At 42.1% G+C, this 17,929-nt stretch overlaps 1 protein-coding gene across 1 annotated transcript in view; it reads right to left on the bottom strand.

Moving 5' to 3' along the window:
• Window positions 1–17,929, bottom strand: part of FAM188B (family with sequence similarity 188 member B) — a 96,238-nt gene that overhangs the window by 23,440 nt on the left and 54,869 nt on the right. The window contains exons 14-15 of the mRNA XM_019529100.1: window positions 6,333–6,396; window positions 3,981–4,142 (exon numbers count right to left, since the gene is read on the bottom strand). Of these exons, the coding sequence (XP_019384645.1) occupies window positions 3,981–4,142; window positions 6,333–6,396 (226 nt within the window). The remainder of the gene's footprint in view (window positions 1–3,980; window positions 4,143–6,332; window positions 6,397–17,929) is intronic.

Raw genomic sequence — 17,929 nt, 5'->3', positions numbered from 1 at the left:
CAGGCATTGGGGGAGTCATTGTTCCCCCGAGCACTGCCAGGAGTGACCAGGAATAATGGTCACAAGCTGGCAGAGGGTAGATTCAGACTAGACATCAGGAGGCATGACTTCATGGTCAGGGCAGCTAGGATCTGGAACCAACTTCCAAGAGAAGTGGTGCTGGCTCCTACCCTGGGGATGAACACCTCGCTGGGGTCAATTGACCCCAGTACTCTTTCCTGCCATGACAGGAGGTAAGACTTGATGATCTGTTCAGGTCCCTTCTAACCCTACTAACTATGAAACTATAAAACTATTCTTTGCCCTGTTTTGGTAAGTATGCATCTAATTTAGCATGTAGGTGTTTTCTTAACTGACTGTGTACAATAATGATCTTGTGAAAACTGAATTAATTAAAAATATGAACAGTTAAACTGTAGATTATTAACCAAATCTCACTCATTTCAGCCCTCTCGGAAACATTTAACAGCAACTATTGTTTTTTTAAATATATGCTTATCACAGAATCACAGAAAAATTAGGGTTTGGAGGGACATCAGGAGGTCACATCTAGTCCAATCCCCTGCTGAAAGCAGTACCAGCCCCAGCTATGTCATCCCAGCCAAGTCTTTGTCTAGCCAGGTCTTTAAAACCTCCAAGGACGGAGCTTCCATCACCTCTCTGAATAGCCTGTTCCAGTGCTTTACTACACTCCTCATGAGAAAGTTTTTCCTAATATCTAACCTAAACTTCCCTTGCTGCAACTGGAGCCCATTGGTCCTTGTTCTGTCATCTGCTGCTACTGAGAACAGTCCAGCTCCATCCTTTTTGGACCCCCCCTTCAAGGAGCTGTAGACTGCAATTAAATCCCCGCTCAGTCTTCTCTTCTCCAAACAAAATATGCCTAGTTCCCTCAACCTCTCCTCAAAAGTCATGTGTCCCAGCCCCTAAACCATTCGCCATCCATTGGACTCTCTCCAATTTGTCCACATCCTTTTTGTAGTGGGGGGGCCCAAAATTGGATACAGTACTCCAGATGTGGGCTTAACAGTGCCAAATAAAAGGAAATAATCACTTCCCTTGCCCTGCTGGCAGTACTCCTACTAATGCAGCCCAGTTGTTAGCTTTTTTGGCAACAAGGGCACACTCTTGGCTCATATGCAACTTATTGTCCATTGTCACCCCCAGATCCTTTTCTGCAGAGCTGCTGCCCAGCCAGTCAGCCCCAGCCTGTCCCAGTGCATGGGACTGTTCTGTCCTAAGTGCAGGACTTTGCACTTGTCCTTGTTGAATCTCATGAGATTCCTTTTCGCCCAACCCTCCAATGTGTCTCAGTCTGTCTGAATCCTAGCCCTACCTTCCAGGAGATCTACTACTCCCTCAATCTTGGTGTCATCTGCAACTTTCCCGAGGATGCACTCCATCCAATCTTCCAGGTCTCTGATGAAGATAGTGAATAAAACCAGCCACATGACCAATCTATGGGGCACTCCACTTGATACTAGCTGCAAGCTAGACATTGAGCCATTGATTACTAGCCTCTGAGCCTAACAACCCAGCCAGTTTTCTATACACCTTATAATCCACACATCCAACCCATACTTCCTTAGTTTATTTGAGAGAATTGTGGGAGACGGTATCAAAAGCCTTGCTAAAGCCAAGGTATATCATGGCCACTGCTCTCCCCACATCCACAGAGCCAGTCATCTCATCATAGAAGGCAATCAGGTTGGTCAGGCATGACTTGCCCCTGGTGAACCCATTCTGACTCTTCCTAATCACTTTCTTCTCCTCCACATGCTTAGAAATGGAGTTCTTGAGACCCTGCTCCATGATTTTTTCAGGGACTGGGGTAAGGATGACTGCTCTGTATTTCTGTGGATGGCACTATATTTTCCCTTTTCCAGTCATCCTTTCCTGACTGCCATGAGTTTTCAAAAGTAATAAGCAGCAGCTCTGCAATCACATTTGCCAACTCCCTCAGCACCTTTGGGTGCATCACATCCAGCCCCATGGACTTGTACATGTCCAGGTTTTCTAAATAGTTCCTAACCTGTTCCTTTGGCACTGCTCACCTCCTCCCCAAACTGTGCTGCCTGGTGCAGTAGTCTGGGAGCTGGCTTTGCTTGTGAAGAATGAGGCAAAATAGGCATTGAGCACTTCAGCCTTTTCTGCATCCTCTGTCACAAGGTTGCCTCCCCCATTCAGTAAGGGGCCCACACTTTCCCTGATCCACTTCTTGCTACCGACATACTTGTAGAAACCTTTCTTGTTCCCCTTCATATCCTTTTGCTACCTGCAACTCCAATTTGCTTTGGCCTTCCTGATTTCATCGTAGCATACCCGAGCAATACTTTGAACTCCTCCCTAGTCATTTTCCAAGTTTCCACTTCTTGTAAGCTTCCTTTTTGTGTTTCAGCTCAGATAGATAAAATCAAATTCTTTGGAAATTACTTATTTTTCAGAGATGCGGAGGTTATAAAACTAGGAGGGACCATACAGATGATCTGTTCTGATCTGCATACCACTGGATAGAGATTTTAAACAACATTCCTGAAGCAAACTCAGTAGCTTCTAGTTGAGATAAAACCTTATCTTTAAGGATGACCCCATTTCTGACCTAATGGCTTCAAGTGATGGAGCATCTACCAGGTCTATGGATAAATTGTTCCCAGTGGTTCACACTCGACCATGAGCAGAGATAGGTAGGTAGCTGTATTAGTCTGAAGTCAGGAAGAAGGCATTTGCACATTAGAGACTAGTGCTACATGTAAAAATGAATGAACATGGAGCTGACATCAGCTTCAGGAAGACACACCAGTCTGTGGGCAAACACTTTAACCTCCCTAGACATTCCAGTGCTGCCCTCGGGGTCGCTGTTCTTACACAACTAAACTTAAAAAATGAATTTGAACGGGAAATGATGGAACAAGAAATCACCCACAGTCTGGATTGTGTTAAGTATGGTCCAAATCTGGATTCTTCTCCCATTCCCCAGACTAGCTTTTATAATCCCTACCTCCGTGGGTTAGCTGCTTTGTTTTTCTTTCTTCTACCCACCTTGCCTCTCCCAGCATTGGTCTCTTTTTCCTCCCCTCCTCTATTTTTTTTTGTAGTCAAATCACTGCTTTCTTTTTAGAAACTCTGCTCTCTGCAGTCCCTTCCTCATACCTGATGAAATAAGCTGCTGCTTTCAAAGGTTTACGTATCTCTGATTTAGTTAGTCTTCAAGGAGCACATCTACCCTGCCACCTGCCTAACTCTTTCTCATCCCTGTTATATTGAACTTCCATTGTCATTTTGCATTTTTATTACTAAGGTAAAGGAAATATTAGTTTCAAAAGTGTATGGTAAAAGGAACGTGATTATTTATGATGCTAGCCAGTCTCTATTTCAACTATTACAGGATACTCTGTTTAAGGGCATAGGCTCAGGATTGATTAAAGGCTGTGCACTTATCCAAACCTAATGTGAGTCGTGCTATTAGAAGCATGGAAAATGAGGGAGAGCTAGTCAGTTTTATGGCTAATGGAGGCCTAGAAAATGGGTGAAGATAACTGCAAAACTGACTAGCTCCTATCATTTTCAAGGCTTCTAACAGCAGTACTTCAACATCTGTTTTCCCTTCGCCAGTGCCAATTATTATACAGTTAATTAAGTGGCAAAGTCGACGTTGGAGCTGAAAGAAACTATGCATTTAAATGTATGCGCACTTAAGCAATATGTGGATAAGTTATATTTGTTATAAAGAAAAGGACAGTCCCATGGGAATTGCCAATATACAGGTACTTAAATGAATTTTGCATTTACTGGGCATGCATATAATTGAAGTCCACTGTACCACTATGGTTATAAATTGTCTTATTCCATCAGCTGGATGACTCAAATAAATTGGCTCCCCATTGTGTTAGGCACCTTACAAGCTCACTGCATTCTGTACTAGTTTCAGATTTTTAAGTTGTTTCCCATTTTAATTAAATCCAAAAGCCCACGGGACGTACCTGGCAAACATCATAGTGCTCAAAGAGAGACAGCAAGCCGATATCACTGCGTCCAGTGATGCCTTTTAATATGGTGATGTTGCCATTTCCAGAGTCCAGCTCTATCACATTGTTGAACACATTGGACACAGCTTTGCCAGTCAGAAGCAGGTTCACAAGTTCCTGTTTATCATGTACAAAGAAAATCATCAGCTATACATCTTTCTTATGTGTCAAGAATCAATGCCATATGATTATGGTGGATTTGTATAGCTAAGGCTCCAGCATTTAACTGGTTAACTAGGGGGTGGGAAGCAGAGTTATACTATCTAAGGTAGCCTAACATATTTTAACAACATATTATATTCACTCTATTCACATGAAGCTATGATGAGAGATTAGTCATGTATCATCTGAGCCATTCATTAAAGCCAGGGTGTCAAACCGATGACCTGTAGGATGAATCTGACCTCTGGAGTCTCCCTGTCTGACCTGTCGGGATACTAGCACACCACTGGAAGTTGAGAGAAGTGACCTGCTGTGGGATTTGGGGCCCTTTGACTGTCCTGGACACAACCATTAGCAGTAATTTTGGTTTGTTGCTCCCATCCCCAGACCCCTTCCCCTGGACCAAGTGCTTCTGCTGGACCCCCCCCACTCTGTCAGTAGACATCACCTCCTTGCTACCTTCAGACCCACCAATGCTACTACTGCCAGACCCTTTCTGCCTCCAGATCCACTGCTGTGATGGTGGCCACAATTACCACCACCGTACTCCAGGCTGAATCCAGCCTGCAAGGAGCCCCACCATCTAAATCCAGCTTGGGACTCCAGGTGAGTTTGACACCTCTGCATTAAGGCATATACATATGACTTGTCAGACTCCTGATTTGTGTTTATGTGTACTGTGAGCCAGTCCTTGAAATAGTTCATTGGCATTTTTGTAAAGCCAAGGAACTGAATTGGACATTGCACATCTCAATTGCATACCCCCCCCCCAACAAACGCATGGTAGTGCCAGTGACAGGGATAATGGTACACAGCAATTTGTGGAGGCAGACTGTGCCACAGAAAAGAACTGGCTTAGCATTAATAAACAACATATGTCTGAATACAGAGGGAAAAAAATAGGAAGAGAACTTTTCAGGAATATGAATCTCTTAGCTCTAAGGCATAAATAACCATGATATTGCCTTTTTCAACTTGATTTATGAATAATTGTATTTGTTTGTAAGCCACCTGTTCTTCTGAAGGTTTACTGACTTTTAATGATGTACATTCTAGGCAAATGGATCTCTTAATTCTCTAGGAAAGTTCAGAAACATGTAAAGAACAGATTTAGGGCAGGAAGTGAAGAATTCCCCTTTCCAACTGAAACTAGAAAAAAAATTGGGTACCATAGAAGGAATCACTTGAGTCTAAATTTGGCCATAATGATGAGGGTTAACAGTTCAAGGCAGGATATTTAAGGGCTAAAAGTCTTTCCAAAATCAGACCATGAAACATTAAATGTTGTATCTTAAGCCATGCCTGCACTAACTTTGCCTGGCAGTGGTGCCCTCAATCATGTTCCACTCTTCTGGATAGGCTGTGTGGTTGTATCTGTGTACCACTGGGGGTGACCTAATTAGCACGGGGTTACCTGGCAGTGTCATACAGCACCATGTAGATGTAACTATGTTGCTCCTGATTTTAAAGGCAGTGTGCCCAGAGCAGGATGGCAAACATAAGAAGTGTCATATTGGATTGGAACAAAGGTCTAACAAATTATCCTATCTCCAACAGCAGCAAGTAGTAGATGCGTTACAGCTCTATCAGATGTTGCATGTATGGCGTAATTAATGATTTACATTAATGGCATGCTAATCACACCATAAATTGAAACATGACACATGTTTAGCTAATTTATTACAATAAAAGGGCAAACCAGCCACAAAGATATTAAACATTTAATGTGGAATGTCTGTGTGGCTGGTCCGTGTTGAACTTTAAACTGAACATGTGGCATGTCCTGGCACACGTTCTGGCCCCAGAGTTCCCTATGCCCCATTCCAAAGATCAGTAGGATGGGGCACAATGCAGTCTGGGAACCAATACAGAGCCGCCCTGTACCCAATCCCTGGGATCAACTGATCATTGGTGTCAGGGAGGAGGCAGCACCAGCTCTCAGACACAGCCCCACACCCCTGCAGAGGTTTCAGAAGGACAGCATATAAACAGGGCATGTGTAGAGTGATCCATCCATTGCAATTCCCTCCCTGGCATCAATCATCGGTGTGTTTGTGGGGGGCCAGTCACGTGGCATTTACTAAGTCATTTTGTAGCATTTCTTATGCGTGCTGTTTCTAATATCCAGTCATCTCCCTTACTTACCTGTGTGCAGTATCCGTGGCTACCTATCAATCGGTTTGTGAGCACATCAAAGTCACTCCGCACCCTAGAAAAGATATGAGATGATTCAATCACAACTCTTCCTTTCACAACAGTTGGCACTTCTAATGCCTGGAAAGCCTATTCCCCAAGCACAAATATGGCTATACTTCTTGAATTTGTTTAGAATACACTTCTCTGAGGAAAAAGAGAAACATATGTGCTTCTGGTTACATAAAATCTGCTGAAAATGCGTGTTAAAATTTGCTTTACAAGAAGTTAGTCAAGTGCTACTCTAGTGAACTAAATGGAGAGGAAAACAGCTGTCAGTGGTTATTGGAATCGAAACCCCAAAACTATAACAGTGCTTTCTTTCAAACAGATTTATCGAAAAATGTCTTAGGATAAGACAAACTTCATTTTTGTACATTACTTCCATGGATGACATTTTAGGAATGCATGTCATTTTATATTTGATTTCGATTATATAAAATATGGATAATAGTAGCAAAGGTTTATATACCATTTTCTCCCATTTTGAGCTCAAGAATGTTATCACTGTTATCCATGGTATTTGCCCGTTAACTGTAGGCAGTGCTGTACATATATCGTGCATAGTAGTCTCCACCGTAGGAAAAAATAAAGGAAGATCAATGCATAGATCAAATGCTCTACCTTTTCAAACATTGGGATTGCTACACTGTTCCACACCAAAGGTCCATTCACTCTGCTATTATGTCTCAGAAAGTGACCAGTGTTTGATGATTTAAAAAAAAAAAAATCTCATAACAATTGCAGAATATCCTCTCTGTAGAGGAAGTTTTTTCATCCATGCATTGCATCACTTAGTAGTTGGTTTATGTCCAGAAACATGAGCATTTATAACCCATATCATATTTTTATCTTATCTTGAGTAATTATAGCTACTCTTATAGTACTCATAAATGTCTAATGTCTTTTTTAAACCAACCATTTCGGACTCTATGATATCTTGTGGTAATAAATGCTACCGATTAATTACATAGTACATAAAAAACGGAATTCCCTCCTGTAGCTGAACTATGCTGATTTCAGTTTCACTGGGTCTCTCCTGATTATCGTATTATGTAAGAAGGTAAAGAAAATGCCCAGCTGAACATTTCTCTATTTTTAATTATTTGATATACCTCTCTCATATTCCCTCTTATTTCTGTCCTCTCAAAAAAAAATGCACGTGGTTTATTAGTTATTTTTTAAAAATATGTAAGTATTTCTGTACATCTAATTTTTTTTGTTCCCTATCTTTGGACAACTTAATTAAAAATGTATTGCAGTATGATAGGGGACAGGATACAGTGGTCAAACTGGCATGGATGCAATAGGATCTGGCTTAAATGTCAACTCAACCTTAAATGTCATTCCATTTTCTGTTTTAAAAATGGGTTCTGATACTGAAAAGATTCAGTTATTTCTTGCTTTCTGCCTTTCTTTCTGCATTCTCTGGTTTCAACCCAAGCATCCCAGAGGTTATTTTCTTATAGTATTTCTTCTAATGCTGAAACAAGGATTTATTGTAAATCTCATAAAATTTCTAATCTCCTTTCAATCCTTTCAGGACTGAAAAATCTATGTAAACTTGTTGAGTTTCACCATGGCACTGCTACATAATGCAAGTGAGAAGAACAATGTAGGAGTTTTGGTGATGGCTAACAGCTAAATCAGCTATTACTACTAACACTAACACTGAATTGAAAGGAAAACAAAGAATTTGTGAAAACTCTGCGTGCGATATGGAGAAATTTCTTTTGAAAGGATCACAACCTTTCATGCCAAGGATGGAATGACAATAATCTTGGATTTTGGCCACTTCTCAGTTTTAGAAACAGTTTCAACATGAAAATGTCATAGCCTCATTTGAAAAGAGAGGACTGTTCAATATGCGTCAGTTGGGGACGATGGGACATACACATAGGACAATAGGAGGAAGTTCTAATTTCATCTGTAGGTGCAAACAATATGGGATTGTTGAGGTCTATCTCAGATTTTCAAGAAAAAGCACATCTGCATTTCAAATCATTTCGACTAATGAGGAAGCAACCATCAGGCATATAGCTGACAAGATTTACAACTGTTATAAATCATATTATACTGCAATTCTTCCTTCCAAGAAGTTAACATGGAACAGAATGCAAACAGTTTACAGTATTTACGATGAAATAAAAGGTGAGGTAGATGAAGAGCCCAGGAACTTTTGGGCACTCTGTAGACGCCAAAAAATAATATTGCATTATATTTCTGTCAAAACAATGCAGTACATTGATAAAGTGCAAATTAGGGACATGTTTCTTCAATCTGATGTCAGAAGTGCTTATGCTCATCATCTTCATCATTGGGTGTTCCTAACGTTATTAAGACCAGACATGGTCAACCTTTCAGCCCCATGGGTTGGATGAGCAGCACGAAATCAGTTTGCAGGCCAGATTCAGCTTTGGTCCATGGTTCAGATCCTGCCCGAGGCTGGTCCGTGGATCTGGCTCTGTGCCAGCCTAACCTGGCACACCAAGACTGATCATACGCTGGCCTTACTCCATATACCAGATCTAACAATGCACTCACATGATTTAGCGTGAGGGGTCACACTGTCCGGCACCGAGGGCTCCCCATGGGTCCTAAAATTTGGCAGCAGGGGAGAGGCAATTAACACTGCCACCACTTTCCTGCTACCAAATTTCTGGACACCTGGGAGCCCTGCAAGCCAGATCTATCTTACCAGCTAGAGGTTGAGCATCACTGGGCTATACCACCACTTGTCTATAATCCCTGTAGAGGGAGATGAACCTGCCTGGAGTAGGGAGCTAGACCAAATGGCATTCTGAGGTTCCCTCCAGTTGTACTTTTCTAAATATTGATCACTAGTGTCACTTGTTGAGCATTTTTATTCTAAGTTTTAAAGCATTTAACAGTGGAGAGTATCATTAACTGTGAGTTATGGGTAGCAAAGCTAAGTGATTAAGGATGTGTCCAGTGCTGTCAATAGTTCAAATGGACAAAGGGATCCCACGTTTTCCTGCATGATCCCCTACATCAGGAGATTCTGAAGTCAATGGAAAGAGGCTACACATATGTGGCACAGCAAAAAGGGGATGAGACGGCAGTCCCCCCACCCCTGATTCTACCCTTGAATATTATTATTACTTTTCAATGTCATGCAAATATGAAAGAATTACTGAAATATTTTGGAGGCTGAAAATATAAAATCAAGCGATATATGGTGCTTGAACCATGCAAGATTTTTGCAATAGTCTGGAAGTGGTCCACTTAGAGACCATGGTCCTCATTCAGAAAAATCCTTGGGCAAACACTTAAGTTGAAGCACAGGCTACATGCTCAGTTGCTGACCCAAACAGCCATCACCACTTAGTTGCTGAGCATAAATGCTACCTCTAGGTTTTAGACTATTCCAAAAGATCTCACAAGAGAAGGATCTTTATTGGCCTTATTTTCTATTCCCTACTTGTGCAGTATTTAAGATAATATAGGCTATGTCTTTCCTGAAACTGAGAGATAGGATCACACCAATGTAGACATACTGGGCATGTCCACACATGCAATTAATGCAACTGAGTAAGCTAATCCTGACATCACCCATCTACATGTGCATTTAAGTGCAGTAATTTACTGTGCTGCCCAATACTACTTGTATCTGATGGGCTACCTGGCAGAGCTGTAAATTAGTCTACTGCACATTAATCCTGTGCATGTGTAGACGGTGATGCTTTACTGCACAGCAAACTAATTTGCTGTGCAGTAAAGTGCCTTGTGTAGATGTGCCTGCTGTAATTAGCTTTGATATAGCTGGCTTAGTACCCATAGCAGTAAAGTTGTGGCTTCAGAGCAAGTGCACTGCATAAAAGTGGTGTAATACAGTTATCCAGTGTCCTAAATCCCTTGGAATCATAAAAACATCTATGGATCAGTTCTTCAGCTGACATAAATCACAGTTCCACCGACTTCACCAAAGCTGTGCCAATTTGTATTGGTTGAGGATTTGCTTCAATCTTCCATCCATTCCTATTAAACTACCAGCAAATTGCAACCATGCCTGGATCAAAGCACAAACAAATTACTCCACAATTTAGGACAAATGAAGAAAAAGTTTATATTTCACTGAAACTGGAATGGGAATATGGATCTTAGTTTAAAAAAAACAAAACACCTTCTTGTGATCTGTACAGATCTGTATAGAGAAACAAAAATACTTGATTACTGGATGCTGCAGTCTGACATATCAGATGTCTTTTTCTTACTAAACAACAGCATTTTTGATAAACAGCTCCAATTTAATTGAAGACCTCATACGGGTTCATCTGTTGTTTGCAGGAAAAAAACCCTACATGCTAGCTCTTTAACAGACAATGGCTGAGCATTACACATTAAATTAAAAAGTCAGGGATATGTCTGATGCTAGAAAAAATGGTGATATATCCAACACAAGCACAAAAACACCAACTGCTCATTATTTACCACAATCTTCTGCTTGCTTGTTAATAGGGGGAAAAATCTGATGTGTGTACTGCTTCTTGACAGTCCTAAACTCTGTGGCAAAGCCACAATAGTAAATTGGTGATGTCGCACCCATGCTCATGGCAACAGACTGCTACATTAACAAACATACAATTATGAGTCCCTTCCAGAAATAGAACTTGGGCTGGGAGGGAGCAAAACTCTTCTTCGAATGTAAAGATCTCAAATAATTACACTGGGGATACAGAAAATGATCGGACGGGGAAAAGGTTGATTGTATAAATGTTTTGTTTTTTTCATATTTGCACAGTGTGAACATTCTTTGGTAAGGGCAACAGCGATTTAAAAAGAGGTGGAAAAAACTCAGCGTTTAAAAAAACCATTAAAGTTGTGATGCAGACCAATAAAGCTGAGAGCGTGGTTTCGTTCTGAATCCATTGCCTCTCCTTTTTAGGTTCGAACTCAGGAAGGCATTTATGTAGCTGTTTGACTCTAAGCATTTGAGTATTTCCATTTGTCTTCCTGGGGTTTTACCGTAGTATGGAATGCATTCCTCTTCGTGCAGCTAGACTCCACAGAGCTGCTGATGCAAGTCCTGGCAAGTCCAACCCACAGCTTCGGTTTTCCAGAGTAGATAGTTTCCCCATATCTACTATGCTGAGCTCTTCTGGATCAGAGCCTGACACAGTAAGCAAAAGTACTCGAGCCACACCTAAGCCCTATGTGTGGGTTGTTCATTGTTTAATAGAAGCTGCTCCAAGCCTTTCTGGATAGGCTGGGATAGACATCAAAATAATAAATAAATAAATAAATAGATAAATATTTGCCCATGCTTGTCTTGAAGCAGCTTTTTCATGTTGAACAGATCACAATTTGAGAGGAAGTGATACCAGCTGAAACCAGGCTTCTCTGAAAGCATTTTCCATTTTGTTTTGCTTCACAGTAACCCAGTGCTTAATTCTCAACATTTTCTGCCCCTTCCCCCAACACACGTCTTTATTTTTTTGGAAATGGAGTACTGCATCTTCTTGGAGCTGTGGGGTTGAATCCACTCAAGCTAGACCAGACCTAGAACCTATTTTTACTGCTTCCTGGGTGACTACTTGAACCATTAGGCTATTACACAAAGAAGGGAAGCAACCACTCCTCCTGTTTTGTATTTTTGAATGAAAGCGACAATGGGTGCTGTGATTCATGCTGAAGGAATCAGAACTCATGGTAGAGGTGATATCTTTTATTAAACCAACTAGATTTTTGCATACAACATTCTTTAAATTTCTTTCTTTCTTTCTTTTTTATGCAAAAATCTAGTTGGTTTAATAAAAGATATCATCTAGCACAAGTTCTGATTCTTTTTGCCTCTAGACCAATAAGGCTACAACCTGGATACCATGATTCATACTGGACTCACTAGTGCTCATGTGAATTATATGTGCTCTAAGGACTTGGGTGGAGTTTAGGCACTGTGTCGGCTCCAGTCAGAGTCCCAACAGGACTTAGGTGCCTTGGTGTTTAAACTGGATTTTTCCAGGCATAAGGGTTAGGGGCAGACATTTGAAAAGCCTGAAACTGAATTGATTCAATCTTTGCAGGTTAGTCTAACCTGCCTAGTTTGAACCAGTTTGCAACTACACAGACATTCCCTCTGGACTGAGGAAATGCAGACGCATTCCTGCAGTGGCTCAGGCTAGAAGCTGGGAGGCGCTACAGCAGCCATCCCTTCCCTTGCTCGGAGCTGAGCAGAGCGGGGGCATGGCCAGGCCCTGGCAGGATGCTCTGAAAGGAGAGGTTTAATCCCCACCCCCCTCCTGCCTGTAGTCCCAGGCTTTTCCCTTATCACAGCTCAAGGTGGGGGAGGAGGGGTTGCCAGACCCAAGCCCTGGGCTAGCACTCTGAGGCAAAGGGTGTGTGTGCAGCACATGCATCTGTTAATGATACTGAGCTTTTCAATCTCCCTCTCCCTGTTTCTTCATATTGTCTGCAAACCTGACAGGCAAGGGAGCCAGTAGGGAGCTAATAACACAGTGTTTATAAGCCTGTTAACAAAACAAAAGCCTCTCTCATTAGTTCAAGCTTTTAAACAGCTTTTTCCAATGAAGGGACTGAAGGGACATTACTAGCTGACCTCCTGATTAGCTCCAAAAAGCCCTAAGTAGACCTTGTCCTGTCTGCCAGTCCCAGTAAAACTGGAGACACACACACACAGACACCTCTCAGCATTAGCTAGAATACCACATGCCTAGAGTTCATGGAGCTGGGGCGTTTGCTGTGGAAGATGGGGGGGTGGGAGGGGGGAATCCATGCTTGAGCAGTGTGTGGCCAGGGGTCGTGGTGGGGAGAAGTCAGGCAAACCCTGATGTGCCTGCAGTCTCTGCTAGAGCTCTGGATAGGAAGCAGAGGGCTGGAGCCAACCCTGTTCTCTAGAGCAGACAGCCCAGCCCAGGGCTGCAAAGTATCTGGGATGCTGGGGGACTCTGGTTTAACTTAAACCAGGAAGGGGTCTGGGACAGACATTGCATAAACTGGTTTGACCCGAATCAGTTAAGACTGATACTACACTCAACCAGGTTTATCTTAAACCAGTTTTAGCCATTTTGAAACTGGTTTATGTGCAATGAACTCCTGTTCTGTTACAGGTTTAAACTAAGCTGATTTATGTGTAATGTCTGTCCCTAACCATGAAGATATCTGAGTTGTAGGCACGTCAGATATTTCCAGTCCAAAACGGAGGCACTGCTTGATTTTTGTTGCTGCAGAACGGCTACGTGTGATCACTCTTTGGACCTCAGGCAACCAAGGACTATAAAAGCCTCATTTAGGTGTCTTTAGAACCAACTTGGCTTTGGCCCTTTTCAGTCATTATCAAGGCACAAAGGTGGAAGGCAAAGTGAAAGCACTCAATTCTACTGGCTTTGCTAAATATCTTCTCCCAATCTTACATGAATCTAAGAAGGTACATGCTAATTTCCATCTTTTTCTCTGTGCTTCACAGTGCTTTTTAAAGAAGAGCTATTTTTGTAGAAGCATGCAAGAGAAAGAGGATCTTAAAAATAGTCCTAAAACTGTCCTTTGAATCTATATTTTCAAAAAATGAAATAAATGTCTCTTACATGTCTGTCCATGGAGTGCCTTTGTGGTGCATCATGACTGTAGCTGAGATGAAGCAGCGTTATGGGGTGTGGTGGGTGGAGTAGGAAAAATTTTCCTGCACCAGAGTTAAGACAGCTCTTTTCTTTCATGGAAAGTCATGACATTTTCTGTAGATACTGCCTTGGCTTTTCAAAAAGCTTTTTTCCTTGCAGCAGCCACTGAAGCTGAATTCTGAACTTGTAGTCATGTCTCTTGGGTCTACAGGATATCTACCCAGGAATGTAGACTTGGAAGGGATATCATGGTCACCCAGCCCAGTACCCTGGTTTTTTGCTCCCATAATTAGGAAGATGTTCCAGAACCTCATTCCTCTGATAGTTAAAAACCTTCCTCTGATTTCCAACCTAAATATATTCATGGTCACTTTTGTGCTCTTTTGTCTTGTGCCAACATTGTACTCTAACTTAAATAGTCTAAACAAGCTGGGTCCTTTTCCCTTGACTGGTCTGGCAGCCCTTCCCTGAACCTGTTTTGGTTGGAATTCATCTTTCATGAGCATGGGTGACCAGGATGGTACACTAGATCCCAGCTGCGGTCTCACCAGTGCTTTGTGCAAGAGAACTGATACTTTTATAACTCTCCTGGAAATGCCTTGACTGATCCATCCTGTGGCTGGCCTCACCTTTTTTTACTGCCTCATCACCCAAGTGACTCAATCATCCTGTGACCGACTCCGAAATCCAGCTTTCCCTTCCATCACTTCCATCTGATGAGCTCTCCCTAATTGCCCTGATTAGCCCCTGCATGCTTATCTTTGCACTCTGTGCTATTACATTTTATCCTACTTCTATCACTCTAGTTTTCAAGGTCATCCCCTTCTTTCTGCACAATATTCACTCCTCCACTGTACTGACAGTGCCTTCCAACTTTGAGTCATCAGCAAATTTCAGTAACACCCTCCTATGATTTCACCACTAATGTACATATTACATAGAATCGGCCCTAACAGTGACCTTATAGCAGTCCAACTTAAAGGCTCTCCATTCAGGATAACCTGTCCCCGCCATAAACCAAATCCTCTTCACTTTACAAATCCTGTTCCTAACCTTGTCTCAGCTAACAATTTCCCACATCATAGTATCAAATAATTAACTGAAGTACAAATATACTAGATCTATATAGACAAGGGAAAATCAATGATTTTATGGGAGTAAGATATTAAGTTTGTCTGGAATGATGGTATAGTTCTGATAAATCCATGTAGCATTTTATCTTATTTTCTATTGACTTCTGTGCACTTCACTATTTCTTTCTAAATTTGTTTGTAAGCCTTGACTACCCCTCAGGTCAGACTAAGTGGCCTGCAGGTGCTTACATCATTTTTCCTTCACTCGTTAAATATAAGCATTGTGTTTGCTGTTTTCCAGTCCTACATTATCGCCCATGTTTTGACAGATTTATTAAAAGTCCTTGCCAGCAGACTGATTTCACATCGCTTTTTTCAGAATTTGGGATGGAGCAAACTTTGCTACAAATGCTTCAAGCTCTTTGAATTTTACTTGCTACAAATGCTTCAAGCTCTTTGAATTTTACTTCCATGCAGAGATTGCAATTTTTTTTCCATAAGCCATCCTTACTTTACTGCCATATTCTATTATCTTTATTGACCACCAAGACATTGTAGTTAATGAGTGCTTGGCCTTACATCTAGGCTCTCACTGAATATTAGCCCCACTTCTTTTCTTGTTCTCTTTTATTCATGCAACTGAAGCACATTTATATTGCTTCTGTTTATTTTCTTTGCAAAGTCTAAGTCAGTTTGACTTGTGGAAACAACCACTTTACCCCTTACGGTCTCTGACTGAGAAGATGCAGTTTTCTCTGATGATCCCTTTTCCCAGTCCTCCTAGGCTTGTTGCACATGAGTTACTTGTTGCTAGCTAGGCTTGTTGCTCAAATGACCATTCCTAAAAGGTTATTCGTCCACTTAGGTCTAGAGCCCTTTTTCTCCCCCCATCTGAGTTGCAAAATTGCAGATTTCTTTATGTTTGACTTAAAGGAACTCCACGTAGTCCCTGAGCTTTTTAATCAGTAGAGTAACTTAGGGTGGCGTCGAGCCAATGTAGTAGGGCCACCAGAACTGTGCCTCACCTCCCTGGATTTCATACCCTGACAGCCAAAACAGTCCTACAGCATTGCTCTTGCAGCAGCAGCTGGGTTCCTGGACACCACATTGCTGCTCACCCAGATAATTTCCCTTTAAGTGTTGAGACCCGTCCCAATGCCCATGTGGGTGGGAGACAGCTCCCTGCAGCCAGCACAGCTCTTCCGGCTACGTGGGGATTGGGATGGGTCCCAATCTCCACGTGGCAGGGAGACAGCTGCCCCTGCAGCCGGCATAGCTCCCCCCTTAAATGGGGTTTAGCCAGCCCCTTGGGTCCCCTGCTGCTTGGGCTTACCAGTGATTGCTCCCAGTCAGCATCTACAAATGCATAGAGCACATTATCTAATACACTGTTTATCTAGTACCTGATTGTGTTGGTACTAGCAAAGGGCACATTAGGCTAATTTAATGTGCAGTATGTCTCGTGCACGTGCAGATGGTGACACTTTACTGGCCATACCTACACGAGTGACGGACTGCACAGTTGTTACTGCGTACTCATTTAGTACTTGATTACCATTAATACCAGTGTTACTGTCATTTAGTACTGCATTACTGTGCAGTAGCATCCCCATACAGTTTTTTTTTCTGATGATACTGTGCAGTAGCAATGAGCTACTGCACAGTAGTGTCTCGTGTAGATGCAGCCACTCTGCATTAGATTAGTCTGATGCTCTGTAAAGCATCTCATGTAGACGTGTTCACTGACTATGCCACTACGCATAATTTACTGTTCTTTCAGGAAAGCTTCAGCAACTCTGCCACACAAGGAGTTTATAAAAGTCAAGCAGGTATGTTGTGGGGAAATGAGAAATTAGAGATTGGCTTAGGGTTGGGAAATGGTTTCAGTAAAAGGAAACAGGTCCAGGGTGGAGAACCCATTGTTCCATCTGCAACTCATGCACTGACGTAGCATCACTTGCTTTCTAAATACTTCCCCAGAGTACAGCGAATGTCAGCTTTTGGGTTATTTTATATTTATCTGTTATTTATGTGTGTCAATTAATAATCCCCTAAACAGCTATGGACCAGGTGACCCAAAACAGTGAACTACTGTAGCAATGTAGTTTACTTTCTATTACACACCTCTTAACACGAGGCAGAAGGATCAGATGGCGTAAAAACAGTTCAACCATGCATTAGTTCCTGTACAGCTTTTAAGTAAGTGGATGAAACACCTGTCATTTTAAAACAGGTGACCATATTCTTTCCCTTCAGCAATGTGGAAGTTATACAGGAATGGACAAAGAAAGAGGAACTAAACGATGCAAAACAGTGTCTGAGAGGCAGGTACCTTTATAGTTAAGGCGCTGACTTCAGGATGCAGGAGAGCTGGAATTAATTTCTAGGTCAGTGGTCTCGGGAAAGTAGTACAGACCAAACTTATGATCCTATGATCTTACATTGTTCAAGCTAAATGTTTTCCCAAACATCACAGAATACGTTAATGGCAGAGACAAGCATAGCAACCAACAAGCCTGATTCCTAGTGTTTTGGGTATATCTGAGCCTTGCAAGACAATGCCAGGCAGAGATACCTGAGCTCCCCCTGTGCATGCTATTTACCCAACTAAAAGTCATATAGTGACACTTGCATGGTGTTTTACACAGGCTAATAAGCCCTGTTTCTCAGTAGCCTAGATTTAGGGTTGTGCAAGCACAGTAATGCTGCTTCTGAGAGTATGAGAGCTGGCACAATCAGAGACAGTTTGATTATCAATGAGCTAAGGAGGATAGTTGGAGAAGCACTGAGGTCCCGGGGGGGAGGGGAGCCAGGTGTCCAAGGAGAGTGGTCGCTCCTTAAGGAGATGATCCTCCAAGCCCAAAGGAAGGTAATCCCAACG

The sequence above is a fragment of the Crocodylus porosus genome, unplaced genomic scaffold (assembly GCF_001723895.1).
Source record: "Crocodylus porosus isolate Cpor-Errol unplaced genomic scaffold, CroPor_comp1, whole genome shotgun sequence".
Taxonomy (NCBI): domain Eukaryota; kingdom Metazoa; phylum Chordata; order Crocodylia; family Crocodylidae; genus Crocodylus; species Crocodylus porosus.
The sequence above is the reverse complement of the archived record's forward strand: the minus strand, read 5'-3'. Positions and strand labels throughout refer to the sequence as shown.